At 36.4% G+C, this 14,235-nt stretch overlaps 1 protein-coding gene across 12 annotated transcripts in view; it reads left to right on the top strand.

The window, feature by feature from the left end:
• The window catches only part of SULF2 (sulfatase 2), a 137,214-nt gene that overhangs the window by 90,201 nt on the left and 32,778 nt on the right, over positions 1-14,235 (top strand). For all 12 annotated transcript variants that reach the window (XM_085241998.1, XM_085241993.1, XM_085241999.1 and 9 more), the window contains 2 exons: positions 8,625-8,776; positions 11,220-11,389. In XM_085241998.1, coding sequence (XP_085098124.1) covers positions 8,625-8,776; positions 11,220-11,389 — 322 coding nt within the window. The remainder of the gene's footprint in view (positions 1-8,624; positions 8,777-11,219; positions 11,390-14,235) is intronic.

The following is a 14,235-nucleotide window of genomic DNA, read 5'->3' as shown; positions in this document are numbered from 1 at the left end:
GCTTCACTGGTTCATGCAATTGCTTCACTGATTTTTCTGCAAGAATTCTATTAATATATGTTAGAGTTTAATGTGGCACATTATGCAGCAAATACAGTATATGTCTTGACTAACTACCATCTTCATTCCTGTTGAGCAGTACCCTGTAGTACAACTAACTCTATTAAGTTGAGTTAACCTATTAAAAAAGGAAAACACTACTTGTTGTGTGGTAATATGTCAGTATCTCACTCTGATGGAAGGTTGTACTTGAATTATGCAAAGAATTAATATATGTCATCCTGCACCATTTATATATTCTGAACTTAGAGAAAGTCGTTGGAGGTCCATCTCTGCCATTATAATAAATTTCTTGGGAATAAAACTAATAATCATTCTTAGTGCTTTCACAGGGATTTATAGTAATTAACTAATGAATTCATTAAAATTCAGTGACAGTCTTCCATTTCCTCCTTCCTATATTAGGTGAAGATGACACAGTGGTTGACTGCATTCAAGTAATTATTTTTCCACTTCACTGTCTGAGCCTTTGGCATTTTTAACTGATTTTAACGTTAAATTGTAAGATAGAGGAGAAAGGCCATTGGTAAATGTTTATTAAAGGAGGAACGAATGTGAAAAATATGCAACCAGGTTTTAATATCTTGATGCACGTCCAGACAAAAATACTCTGTTTATCAGTCGGCTGCTGCAGAATTCACTCTACAGAATAGTTGGGTGACAGAAATGCTTAAAAACTTAACTGTAGTTGATCTTTGTGTATAATTTTTGGTAGGGAACAGTTGGTAAACTAAGGAGTCAAACTGTAGACAGAATAATGGAGTATTTTCTGCAAGGCTCAATACATATAAAGAGAAATATTAAGAAGATGCAAGTTTTGAGTTGCTTTCTGATGTTGTAGTTATTGCACTGTGCTGCAGTTCTCCATCATGTTATGTGCATATAAAGAAAACAGACTGAGTCAGAATGACATCCTGTATGCAAGGCAGCTACTGACGATCTGAAGGCCATCTTTTATTATGATTATTAAGTGTCTTAGGAGTGGGACTTGATTTTTAGATGTGATTTGCACTATTAGGAACTGCATTGTTAAGATATTCACCTCCAAGACATATAGGTGATATTTAAAAATCAAGTTTCTGAATTATTTTACTCGAAAGTAAATTGGTTTCCTGACATCTTTTTCTCTCTGTATAGAAAAATTACCTTATCTAGGGCTGTCAAATTGTATCTGTTACTTGGCTTGAGATCATTAGATTTGAAAATGACGTGAAAGAAAGCTTCAGCCTACTGGATATATCATGGTAGCAGTTATTGTACAAGTAAACCAAGAACCTGTGGTGAAAAGGATGTAAGAAGTGTGCTGATGTTTAGCCTGAACACATGTCCATTTCTTCTACACGTTTCTAATTCTGGCAGACTTGTTCCATGGCAGTGAATTATTGAGATGGAATATCCTGCAAATATTTTGGAGAATGACCTTTTCACACAAAACATATTTCTGAATTTCCTGCTTCATGTATGTTAAAGACTTTTTTCTTGCTAGCTGTAACTTCACATCTATTCTTCAGTCAGTTTTGAATCAAGGACACATGTGTCTTTTCCCTCTGTTTCTATGAGTTAAGCTCTGTGCCTCACTAATTTCACTTTAAACGTATTATAATGTATGATAACTTGGTGTGAATGCACTAAGTTGAGTTATGTTCCGATGATTATGCAAAGATTGTAGAAATGAAACTCATCTATATAGCTGCTGTTTTATCACCTGTCTTCTGCATGTAGCTTTATGTTATTTAATGCACATTTTAACCATCCCAGAGAGAGGAATATGTGCATTTCAGTGAGTAACTCACTGAGTAAAATCCACAAAATAGCCTGCAATCAAATAAAACCTTCCAGGAGTCTGAGATGAATGCATCCACAAGTACAGAAATAAGCCAGTGCCTGTGGCTCGTTTCTTTCCAGTCATATTTTATTTCCCTCTTGCCCTCTTTCTTATTTATTCCTCTAATCTATCTATGTTCAACATAAAATGTTGTAGATTGTGAGAAGCTCCTCTTTTTTTTTTTTTCCCTACTGCATGTATTCTGCTGATAGGATGCCAATTTGAAGTGTATTGGCTTTGTTGTATTGATTCATTACTCCAAGCAAGAAGCAATTCATAGCTTGGTATTCTATCAGAAGCACAATCACCATGTCATAGCATTCAAAATAGCACAAAAACTAAAGGGGATGTTTTCACATTTGAGAAAAAAATTTAAATCTTTGTTAATTTTGATAGTTTGAAATGACTGCACTTTTAAGAAAAATCTATTGGCTTTATCTTCTTCTGCAGTATCTTTTTGTGTTCCTTTTTTTTCCTTTTGTAAAAGCCAATTCTTTTCTTTTCATTAAATTTAACTTAACAATGTACATTTTTGAATATAGATTTCCTAAGCTGATCTTTGCTTTATGCTCAGAGGTGCAAGTGTTCTATGTGGCCAGTTTTGTTGTTCAGTTGTGCTGTAAAACAGCAAAACACACCTCAGTAGGCAGTGGAAAAGCTTTGTGATATGAGAGTTCAAAGATAGAACAGTAAACTGCATGTCATCTTTTAATAAAGTCCATAGTTGAACGTGGATAACTTCAAAGGCTGGCCAATGCCTACAGTGCAGTTTTTGCAGATAGGTTCTGCTTCCAGGTTCTGGAAGTGGAATTCCAATTTCTTTGAGTTGGAACATCTTTGTATCTTTTTAATATCTCATGCTTTAATAGCATGAGTACTACCCTGAGACCTGTGCCTCATTGTCCAAGTTATGAATAATAGCACTTCCCATCCTTGTATATTTGTTATGCACAGGATGGGTATCTATGTGTATGAGATGGGATGCATTTTAAGTACTGTAAGAGGTGACTAGTGCTTTGGAAAAAAAAATTGTTAGGTTTCTTTTTTTTTTTGTGAAACATAAAAGGTAAATGTACAGAAAGTAAATTAGTATATAACCTAGGTTTCTTCTGTTTTGGTGGATATCTTGCTGAAAAGAATTCTGTGTTTATACTGAACCAGAGCTGGACATTGAATTTGTAAGGCTTCATTGTTCTTATCTGTGAACTCTTTTATTGGTGTTCTTCCAGTTATAATGCTAAGTAAAAGAAAACAGGCTTTGTTGAAATCTAGAAAGTACTTCTTCTTTCACAGCATATCCATGGAACCTTGCAATCAGTTGGCAATATGGTGAGAGGAGGAAAAATCTAAAGGTTAGGATTCTCTGTGATTGATACATATGAAAGAAAGTTGTGATAACTGATGGTGATCTTAAACAAAATGTCTCATTGTCTTCATGATTTTGGTATAGGGTAACATTTTGGAGATTTTAATGATCAGATTTGGCCACCAAGGAGTGAGCAGGCTGACTAGTGGTAGTGAGCAGCACTCTGAACCACGTGGCCAGGGCTCCCTTCTCTTGCACTGCCCAGTATAGGAAATGATGCTGTTGCAGCGCACTGACTCACGTTGTACTGAATTATTATAAAAGACAGATGAGTTGAAGATTGTTATTTCTAGAGTTTTTCCTTCAACTTTCAGAGAGTGTGTGTGTGAGATAGCTGTTCAGAAAGGTGCTTTACAATTCTAGTTCTGTTTAAACTTTTTAAGCTGTGCCATAGCCATTAGTGAGGGGCACCTTTAGCCAAGTGTCTCCACTGGGAATTTGCTCACCTGAGAAAGTAGAGAGATTTGGCTCGTTGTTAGCATTCTTCTATTTGATTCCTTGTTGACCATTTCAAAATATTTGGCTTAAGCCCTTTTGTTTTATTTGGCTTCATCTGGTCCTCTGCTGCCAATTCCTCTGATTCATTGAATAGATCTTGGCACTGGTCCTTGGCGTGACTGTGGAATGTGCAATGCAAATTCAGGAAGAGGGACAAAGGTATCATAAAGATTATTCTGTGTTCACTTTGTCCTACTACCATGGTAGTTCCCCAGGACGATAAGAAAACCTGTAGGATATTCTAATTGCAATGGTTACCAGTCACTGTACAGTGTTGCTCTTACAACTGTTACATTTAATGAATCACAATCGGTTGGGTCAGTTATTTTGATACCACATGAGAACTAAGTTTCCAGAAAATCTCTCTTGTGGAACCAAATTTTATACTAAATTACAGAATTTTATTTCAGAACCTTGTGTTACTTCTGCTGTAAATCCATTAATTCCACTGGGTGGATTCCATTATACATTTTCAGTTTGAGTGTATTTGGCCATGATATGAATGTAGAATTGAATTGACCTTTGGGCTTAATGCTCATTATTTGTACTTAGCCAGGGTGAGGACGTTTCAAGTTTGCCTTCCTTTGATTGTCTTTCAGAGGACAAAAAGTACGAAAAGTAATTTTTGCTAGATAAACAGCAAAAGAATAAGATCAGAAAGGCCCTTTTTCCCACTCAAAACTCAGCTCAGCTGTAGCTAATTGTTCAGCTCTGAGTTAGGAAGAACTAGTCTCAGATACAGAAGTAGATTTTTGAGGGGTGAAAAAAAAATCCCTCTGTGTAACTGTAGGACTTGCAACTCAAAGCCTTGCTACCTGGGAAGCTGTCTGCTTAGCTGTATCAAAAGAACAATGATTTAAATGCTTCTTTGAAGTACTTAATACACAGCATTCGTGGTTAAAAGTAGAGGGTCAGTAGCCTTAAATATGAATTTAACTTCACAGTCACAGTGGAAAATGTAGTTTAATGGTGTGCTGCTGAGTGTGTACAGCTAAGTACTGGGAAGGATGTGAGGGGAAGACTCCCAGAGGACAGATGGATGATAGAACTTCTGAGCTTATAGTTCAGGAATAACAAAAAAATTAATTTTACTTTTTCTTGGCTTGATGGCTTACTGTGAGAGCAGGAATATTTACAAATACCTTCCTAAATTCTAAAATCCTGGAATCTCATCGATTTGACTGAAGATGAACCTGTTTACTCATGTAGTCTGTCACAGGATAATTTGAGTTAGAAGGATCTTTGGGAGATTTCCTGTCCACCCACCTCTCTAAAGCCTGCATCAGGCCATACTGCTGAGCACTTCTTTAAGCCCAGACCTGAAAAACACCCAGAATGAAAACTGTGCTGTCATTTTGAGCAACTTGTTTCAATTTCTGACCATTCTCCAAAGCTTTTCTTTCTATCCAGACTGAACGGAAGACTGACTATAGTCAGTTAGATCTGAACAGCCAAATTAGGGAAACCAAATGAAAGACTGAAATTGTGTTTCTAATTCTGATCTTCTGGCAGTTCTGCAGTGCTGGATCTGTGACTTGCACTACATTTTCATTTCTGCTGTGGGAGCTGCAAAGTTCTGTTATATCCAGCTTCCAGTGTTGGGTAGTCTGTATGGCATAAAAAGGGTTGAGTGATTCCCCCGCACTGTTTTATTGATGCATTAAGAAGATGAATTATCTTAAAACTTCACATCTAATAGGAAATTATGAATATCCTTTGTAGAGGCCCTTAAGTTCTATTGCATATTTTGAAGTTAGAATTAGAAAAAGTAGCAGTGTGTTAGCTTGGCTTTTTTTAAAAGAAAAGAAAAGTTGAGGAGGTGTGGAAACAACCTTGCGAGTTTGGTAGGTAATGGTATGTGGTAGAACTAGCCTGAATATTTTCAGTGAAGGTGACTGCTGTCTTTTGCAGCATTTTTGAAACTGAGATGTCTATTCTTAAGATTGGTGAGACTTGCTTTTTAAGCAGGGAGCTGTGTACCTAATGTGTCTGCAATTGTGTTACGTTCAGAGCAGACCTTTGTGTTAATTGGGAGCAAAGGGCAAATTCTTACATGTATGATTTTTTTTTTCTTCCGTGTACGAAGAGGGTGTTTTTTTTTTAAACTAAGAAACAAAACAACAAATAACAACAACAACAACAACAAAACACTGAGACCTCTTGTAAAAATTCCACTCTGTACCAAAGGATTTTCCAGGTGCTTATCATTGAAGACTGAGACCCTGAGAAAAGAACTGGGAAAGATTAGGAACCCTGAGGAAGTGGTAACAGTGTACAAAGGACTCAATTCTTCTATATCCTGTTTTGTTTGGTCTTAGGAGAAACCATGTTCTGTAGTGTTTAAAGCAAAGGGAAATCACATTTTTGATGCTTTTATTAAAAACAGTCACTTGGTGTTTTTTAATGATCCTTTCATAGGCTGGATATGGGAACATGGCTGAGCGTATCAAAACAGCAGCCCTTGAAAATATTTGTTAAAGAAATCTTGGAGCAGCTTGGAATTAGATGTACCAAAGGCATATGTGCTCCATTGAGCAGCTGTCTCTGGTGGTGAACTAATCTGATGAGGGGAAAAATGTGTTAGAGAGAATCTTTACAATCTAAAATGAAAATCTTTCATCAGCATCAAGAGTGCTTTTTGTAACCCAATATTTTGTTACAGAGAAGTGATGTTTTATCAGTTTTTGAATAACAGGCCTTTAAAAGGCTGAAAATTATTTAAAGCTCATTGACATCCATGAAAGAGTATGAAGACATCCTGAATATACAGTGTGGGTATGCAGAAGGTGCTGGAAGGAACAACAGTGCAGTAATTTATTACAGAATGCCTCTCTCCTGAATTCTTCAGCCATAGGTTTTAGGAACTGAGGGGTTTCATTGATCAGAAATGCCAAATTCATCTGTTGGAATATAATTGAATTATAATATATTGAATGGGAGATTAGAAGTTTTGGACTGCTTTGTGTTCACCTGTTACTGTAGGTAGCAGTCAGTGTTTCAGTCCTTATGTGTAACAAGGATGAGAAAAGAAAACGTTCACCTGCATATGTTAATTACCCACTATCACCATGAGTTGCTTTTCATTCTTTAAAAATTTGAAGTTGTTCATGAAGCAGAAACATTTGAAAAAATATATACTGTATAAACAGTTCCTGAGTAATGTGATAGTTTTTATCTGTAGTGGAGCAGATATTGCATCAAGAAGCAGGTTAGGACAGTGAAACAGATTCTTTTCTGTGCCATGTTTATCAGTCACCTAGCCCTTTTGTGAGTGGCTCACTTGTACACAGCTTGCTCTGAAAGTAATGCCTTCTATTTATTTCCATGGGAATTGTAACAGATCCAAAGAGTGCAACAGCACTTTGATAGAGCAAATTCTCAGTGACAAAACACAATTTTTCATTATGGTCACCACCATTAGCTATTCATGTGGATGAGCTGATTGAGATGCTCTTAATTTCATGGTGTGACAGCTGTGTGTGGCCATCTGGAACCTGGCTTGTCTTTCATAGCACTGTTGCCACTGCTGAAACACGCCATCCTCTGCCTTGCTGCGCTCAGCAAGCAGATGGATCTTATGTGTATTTGGTGCAGAGTATATTTGCTCCCTGTGAATTGATTCCATTCTGTTCTGTCCTGTATTATGGTGCTGTGAATGTTTCCCATTTGTATAGAAAAGAAAATCGCTATCTAGTAATAACATGGAGCTCTCTCATGTACTGTTGTGTATCATGATTTCTCACTAAATCTTTTGGACAGGTTCTGCCCCTACAAATAGCCACAGTTCCATTGACTACAGTGAGGCTGGCCCTTCTTACCTCACTGTACTTATGCACACTGCATACACTCCTTGTATGTCCAGAAGTACAAGAAGTCATGGTATCAGATGCTGTGGCTGAAAGCTTAAGAAACACTTCAAGAATCGGGAGCTGAGAATTGTGTGCTCAAAACTCCTAGATTTTGAGATAAGCTTTATTCTAAGACTGAGATCTGTACAAGGTGCAGCAGCATTACTGCTTCTGAATTAAAAATATTTGTAATGTCAAGGAGAACAAATGTGAAGGTCTTCATGCTGGTCTTTGTGATAGTGCTAACCTGTATTGCCAGAGCATTCAGAACTTCACTTGTGAGCTCTGACATGAAAACTCAGATGCTGAATCGCATTGCAATCTGCAGGCCAAGAGCAGAATTTTGCCTGTAAGCTTTAGAACACAAATAAAACAACCAGAAGAGCAGGGTCTAATTTGTCCTGCAGTGACATAGTGATGATAAATGTAATATTCTTAACTGTTTTCTGGAGAATAATTTGTCTGTACACTCATGGCTTACAGAGCAAATCTAGCAAGTACATAAGCTGGGAGAAGGGCTCAAATGTCTGGATGGCATTCTGCTAGAATCCTTGCACTTAATCTGTACTTGTTCTGCAAAGCAAGGCTGCTGCTTTGGTTCTTCTATGCAGCAGTTTTAAAATTTGATTGTGTTTATGGCTCTCGTGTCATTGTTCCTCCTAAGCCAGCCTCCTATTAGTGACTTCACTGCTTCTGACAGTTCTGAGGTGGAGACCTTGAGTGGGTGTAACCACAACGAAGAACGCAGCTAAATTGGGTGATTTAGAGCAGGATGAGATAATGTGACAACCAGTGCTATTTTAAACATTCTCTGTTTTGCTGGTAGGAGTCTCAAAATATCAGCCCCTAAAACAAATGTAACTGTATTCCAGTGTGTGTCATATGTATTGAGAATGTAAATCAAAAAGAAACAAACTCATAATTTACCTGAAGGAAAATGTTCCAGTCACAGAGAGATGAAAGAATATGACTAAGTAGAGTATCTTTGAGGTGTTTCTTACTGTACTTCTGCTTTCTCTACCCCTAGCTTTCTTTGGAAAGTACCTTAATGAATATAATGGTTCCTATGTGCCTCCTGGTTGGAAGGAATGGGTTGGATTACTTAAAAATTCTCGATTTTACAACTACACACTCTGTAGAAATGGAGTAAAGGAGAAACATGGATTTGACTACTCCAGGGTAGGTCTTACGGATTTATTTCAATTTCTTTAACGTTTGAATGTGACTGTGAGATAGCTGCAATTTATGGTTTCAGTCTAATTAAAGAATTCCCATCATACTTGAAAGCTGCTCTGTGTAACATTAGCTACAACACAGTAGGCTCCATGTCTGGACTTTCTGTTATCTGCTGTTCTGTGAGGGTCATATTACTGAAAACATTGTTAACAGAAATAGAAACAAACAAAACATCCTGAGACTGCTGATGTGTATTATGAGCTGCAGATGTGAAAAAGGATTTAAATGCTGCATGACAACTATTTCTCCTCTTTGTACTTTAATTATCTTGTGCTAAATCTGATTGCCATCTATTCCCCTGGTATAGAACTGATTTCAGCAGTTACACAAGCATAAATGAGATAAGAATCCAGTTCCCTCCAGCTAGACCCATCTTTTTATGTTAATTTAATTTACTTGTTTCACAGCTATAATATGATGGAGAATTCATAGTATCTTGCTGCTTTTTATGGTAATTCAGACTTTGCTGTCTAAGTGAATGGAAGAATGAACTGTTAAACGTATATCACTATGTGTTGTTACAAGTGTGTATGTTCCTAATGTCCTTTCCAGGATATTATATATACCATGGCCAAAGTTACTAAAGTGCCTGCAAATTATTGTTACAGCTCAGTTACCTGTTGGCAGTCAGGAGTGAATCTATTTCAGCCAAAAGTGTGAACTTCCCAAAGGAACTGGCTTTGCTCAAATATAATTATAAATAAATTAATCAGTAAACTGCTGTAGTTCAAGTAGTGTATAACTTCAAAAACTAACTTAGCAGTGATAGTGATTTTTAAGGTGTATTTGCTTAACAGGGATTCAGTTCACTTTCTTTTATTGAGCATAAATCCCGCCTCTGTACTTTCATTTCATCAATAATGTGTTCACAGTTTTTTTTTTTTTACAAGTTTGAAGTCTGTATGATTTCCTCCCTTCCATCACCCATTTGTAATTTTTAATTGAATCTACATTGTACTGAAAGATAAAACTTGACAGGCTTCTAGTATTTCCTTTTCTATTACCAGCTGCTAAGGTTTACAGACAATTGATTTGTTTTTGTTTTGAATTATTTGTTTTGAATTATTTGTCTTTTATTCCCCTTCTGATCTAACGAGAATCAAAGTTAATTCTTGTAGCCGTGCTACCAAAAATATTGTGATGGAAATCAACCTTACATGAAACAATCTCAGGCAAGTGATGTCATAGGGCAACGTTCCCTGTTTGTGTAACAAAAAGTCAATGGGAAATTCTACATTCCAAGATCCTTGGCTCGTAGCAATTTAAAATGTTTAGGTTTCCATTCTGTTCAGTTTTACTTACTGAGTAAACAACTCAGTACACAACTATGATAATAAACAGTATGTGGCAATGTTAACACTGGAGTTTAAATGAACAAACACAAGCTGAAAGACAAAATTTGTTCTCATATCTTCCTACCATTTGTGTTGCTTGAAACCTACTTTTCCAGCAAATAAGATGATAATGAGATTATATTTTGTCACTATCTACTTGACATAATTAATGTTAATTATGTGGCAGTTGAACTGAAAAAAAATAACCATTACTGATTTGTCCTCCAAAGTAACTGCTGAGTCCTTATCCTGTGAAAATCAAATCTTTGCAAATTCTTTCAGATTCTCCAACAGGAATTACTCTACTCCATTTTTTCTTTTTCGTTTTCTTCCAACTTTTTAAGTTCAATTTCTAGTTTTCTTTACATTCACAGCATTTCCCACAGTACAGCAAAGGGGGGACTGTCTGCAATGCATATAGTTCCAGCAGGTGCCAGAAGATGTGTACACTTACTAGCAAATATATTGTCCATATCTTACAAAGGGAGTTTTCTAAATCATCAGTGATTAATTTGATAGAGATGTATCTCTATCAGATTGTCATTGTACCTGTACTATAGAATGACATTTTCAGTCCAATCACTCCAGCATCTTCTAGGTTTAGAGACTTCTGGTTCAGAGGGAGATGAAGGAAAATTAACATATATTTAAATTTGAAGAGCATGTCTGTGGTGTGGGATTGGACTGCACATCTTGCAAATTTCAACGTTAAAAAGCAAATAATTTAGCTTGTATTTTTCCTTTAATTTTTCATTTCTTTTTCATTAATACCTGGTCATTCTGTTTAGTATTGTGATTTTCACAGTGAGAAGAAAGAGTCCTATTTGAGCTTCTTCACTGTCCTTCATTTCTGTTGTTTTTCGTTTTTCTAGACAGTGAAGATAGAATTATTTGGTGTATGTTTTAATGTCTGTAATTTACCTTCTCCTCTTTTCCTTTCTGAGCTAAGTGGCTTCCTTTTTCCTGTTTTTTATGATACCTCCCCTTCACATCACACCCCAACATGAAATTATTTTTGAAATATCTCATTATACTTTTCCTTCTACTTGCAGGATTATCTTACTGATCTGATAACCAATGACAGTATTACCTTCTTCAGAATATCAAAGAAGATGTATCCTCACAGGCCTGTTTTGATGGTTATAAGCCATGCTGCTCCTCATGGCCCTGAAGATTCAGCCCCTCAATATTCACATCTCTTTCCTAACGCTTCACAACACATGTAAGGAAAAATAAAACCCTGATATTTCCAGGTTCAGGAGTATAAATTTTGGGTGCTTTTTTTTTTCTTTTTTCTTTTTTTCCTTTTTTTTTGTCACAGACATATAGGAAGAAGTTTTGAAGATTTTTTGGGGGAGGATCATTCATGTGGAATTCCTTGGACAGTATTTTGTAGCTATTACAAAAATCACATAGTACGCATTAATTATTATTTCTATTTTTATATCAAAAGAGAGGCTGCTTTAGACTGGCAGTTTCTGAATGAGCTGGTATGTCCATAAATGATGATGTACAGTGTTTTGAAAACAACTGAAGTCATCAAACCAGCATTGTCTAGTTACCAAGTTAAAGTTTTAATAAGCTCCAATGCAATATCATGGTGAGATAGTTCTTGTTTATAGTTACGGAGGCTTTCTGCATGTACAGCTCTGTAATTCTTCAGTGCAGGATCTCCTTTTGTGCTGGCAAATCAAATTATTCACCTCAATTACCTTTTAGCATAACTGTAAAAAATCAGGATTTTTCTAATTTGTGTCTTTGTGCCTTCATTGATGTTCATCACTTGTAACTTCATTCCTGCATGCCTGGTTTTTTGTTGGTTTTTGTTTTTTCTTTTGAGGGGAATTCTGTTCTGTTTTGGATTTGTGAAGAAACTGGTAACTGATTGAAATAATCAGTTGGTAGCTAAAGCTGCTCAGGACTAATCCAAAGTCCAGTGAAATCCATTTGAGCCTTTTCACTTCATTTAAAATGGAGCCAAAGAGAAAAAAAACCTTCCTTATTATCTAGCTGCAGTGGAACTTAGAATTGTATTTCTTAATTCTGTGCTGTGCTAACAAAGACAGTTCTGAAGCATTGGTGGGTCAGTGGAAAGGGATAGAAGGAAGGCCTGCAATTAAAAGTATAAACTACATATATTTTTCTTTTGTTTATGGTGTAACTCCATTTTTAGATAAACCAGGTTTAACTTCGTGATTATAAAATAGTTACATGAGTCTGTTTTTAATTGCATGTAATTCTTCTTGCAGTGATAACAATTATACTGGAAATACCATTTTTGTAGAAATATATTTTGTTTGTAAAGAAATAGATTATTCTAAGAGATTATGGACCTTTTATATATATATTTAAAACAAACAAACAAAAAAAAACAACAACAACAAAACAAAGCATAGAATTGTATGTTTCCTGTGCAAAGAAACTGCCAGTCTTATTTTAAGCACTTCTCATTTAATTATATAAAAATAATTGAAAAGATCTTCATTAGCTTGGTTTTAAGATTAAATTCAAAAGTGCAGAACGTGCATCATTCCCTCACTGTATACATAGATCAGTTCTCTTGTTTCCATTCTTCCTTCTGTTCCCACATCCCGAGGGAATCTCAGCGACAGATAATTCTGCCAATGCCAATGTATGCAGTTCTCACTGTTTTGTTATCTTCTGGACCCAGCAGAGAAACATCAGAACACTTCGTATGAATTGCCCTAAAGCAGTAACATGAACAAAGTCATTGCCCAGCCCTGAAACCAGAAGGCAATACACCATGTAGCATGGCTTCGTACCTCTGCTTGTGTCAGCACCACTGAAATCTGCATGTGGATTCTTAAGCTGCAGCCACAGAGAGAGATGCATCTGTAATGCTTATGCTGGGCATTGCACTGTTTAGCATTATTAAAATCCATGCTGCTAAATTTTTATATCGGCTTAGACTGACAATCAGTGTGTTCCTTTGCTTGAGATCTCCAGTACTTATTTCTGTTGCTAATTTATGCTGTTGTTCTCATGCTTCTATTGTTAGATGCACTAGCTGGCATGAATATTGTACCCTACGCTGTAGTCACTGTCCTTTTTCTGTGCAACTCCTGTTTGTGTGCATTTCTGGTCTGATGTGAAATTTAGCCTCCTCAATCAGCATTCAGCAAGCAAACCTGTAGGCTGCATGGCCAGTTCTCATTTTTTACTGCTTGTACTGAGGGATGCAGAGAATGCCACAGTTTGGCAGTTTGACAGCAATCAGAAATGTTATCTCTGTAGAGGTTACACTTTACCACCCATCTTTTCCAAGGTTAAATGCAGTCAGACTTGGGTTTATCATCTGAGTACACTTGAAGAGGTTATCCTAACCAACTTCTAGGAATGTTACATTTGTGTATTTTTCCTATAAGACAGACAAATCTGTTAAGTGTAAGAGAGTTACATTTGTAGTAATCAAAGAAAATCATGGGCTTTGGTTGGATTAAACAGCGGGAGGTTTCAAATCAGCCAGGAAATCACAAAGTAAGCTGAAAAGGAGTGTGCCAAGCATTTTTGATTCATTCTGGGCATCACATAGCAACAGTTTCCATAACTGTCAGCATTTTCAAAGGAGCAATGTCATTATTTCAGCCACAGTAACATTCTGAAATTCAAGAGGCTATTAACAATACACAGAGAATAAACACCAGCCCTTTCCTCCCTATATGAAGAAGCTTCCATTTGCCACCTACGCACATTTTTCAGATAGCATCTAACAAAGGCTTTCTGCATAGAACATTTCACCGTCGGATTATTAATTTCATATTTATGTAAAAACTTAAGATTACCTGTCATATGCAAAGATACATTAGAGACACTAACTTCAAGGAGAAGTTTCAGCTTCTATTACTGTTGTTTGTCTTAATAACTTACCCTGCTGCTCTGTTGCACACACAGAAACGACAGTGCGGGTATTTGCCAAGCAGGAGCTGAGTTTGTCAGGAAATTGTGTTTGGGAATTAAAAAGTAGCTGAGTATCTGTTATTTTTCCCTGTATTACTGTGTCACCCTCTTAGCTTGCACTTTTGCATAGAGTGAGTTTATTGCTTTGAT

This window comes from Meleagris gallopavo, chromosome 22 (genome assembly GCF_905368555.1).
Source record: "Meleagris gallopavo chromosome 22, MGAL_WU_HG_1.1, whole genome shotgun sequence".
In the NCBI taxonomy this organism is placed as follows: Eukaryota; Metazoa; Chordata; class Aves; order Galliformes; family Phasianidae; genus Meleagris; species Meleagris gallopavo.
Note: the sequence above shows the minus strand (reverse complement) of the source record. Positions and strands in the feature narration are given on the sequence as shown.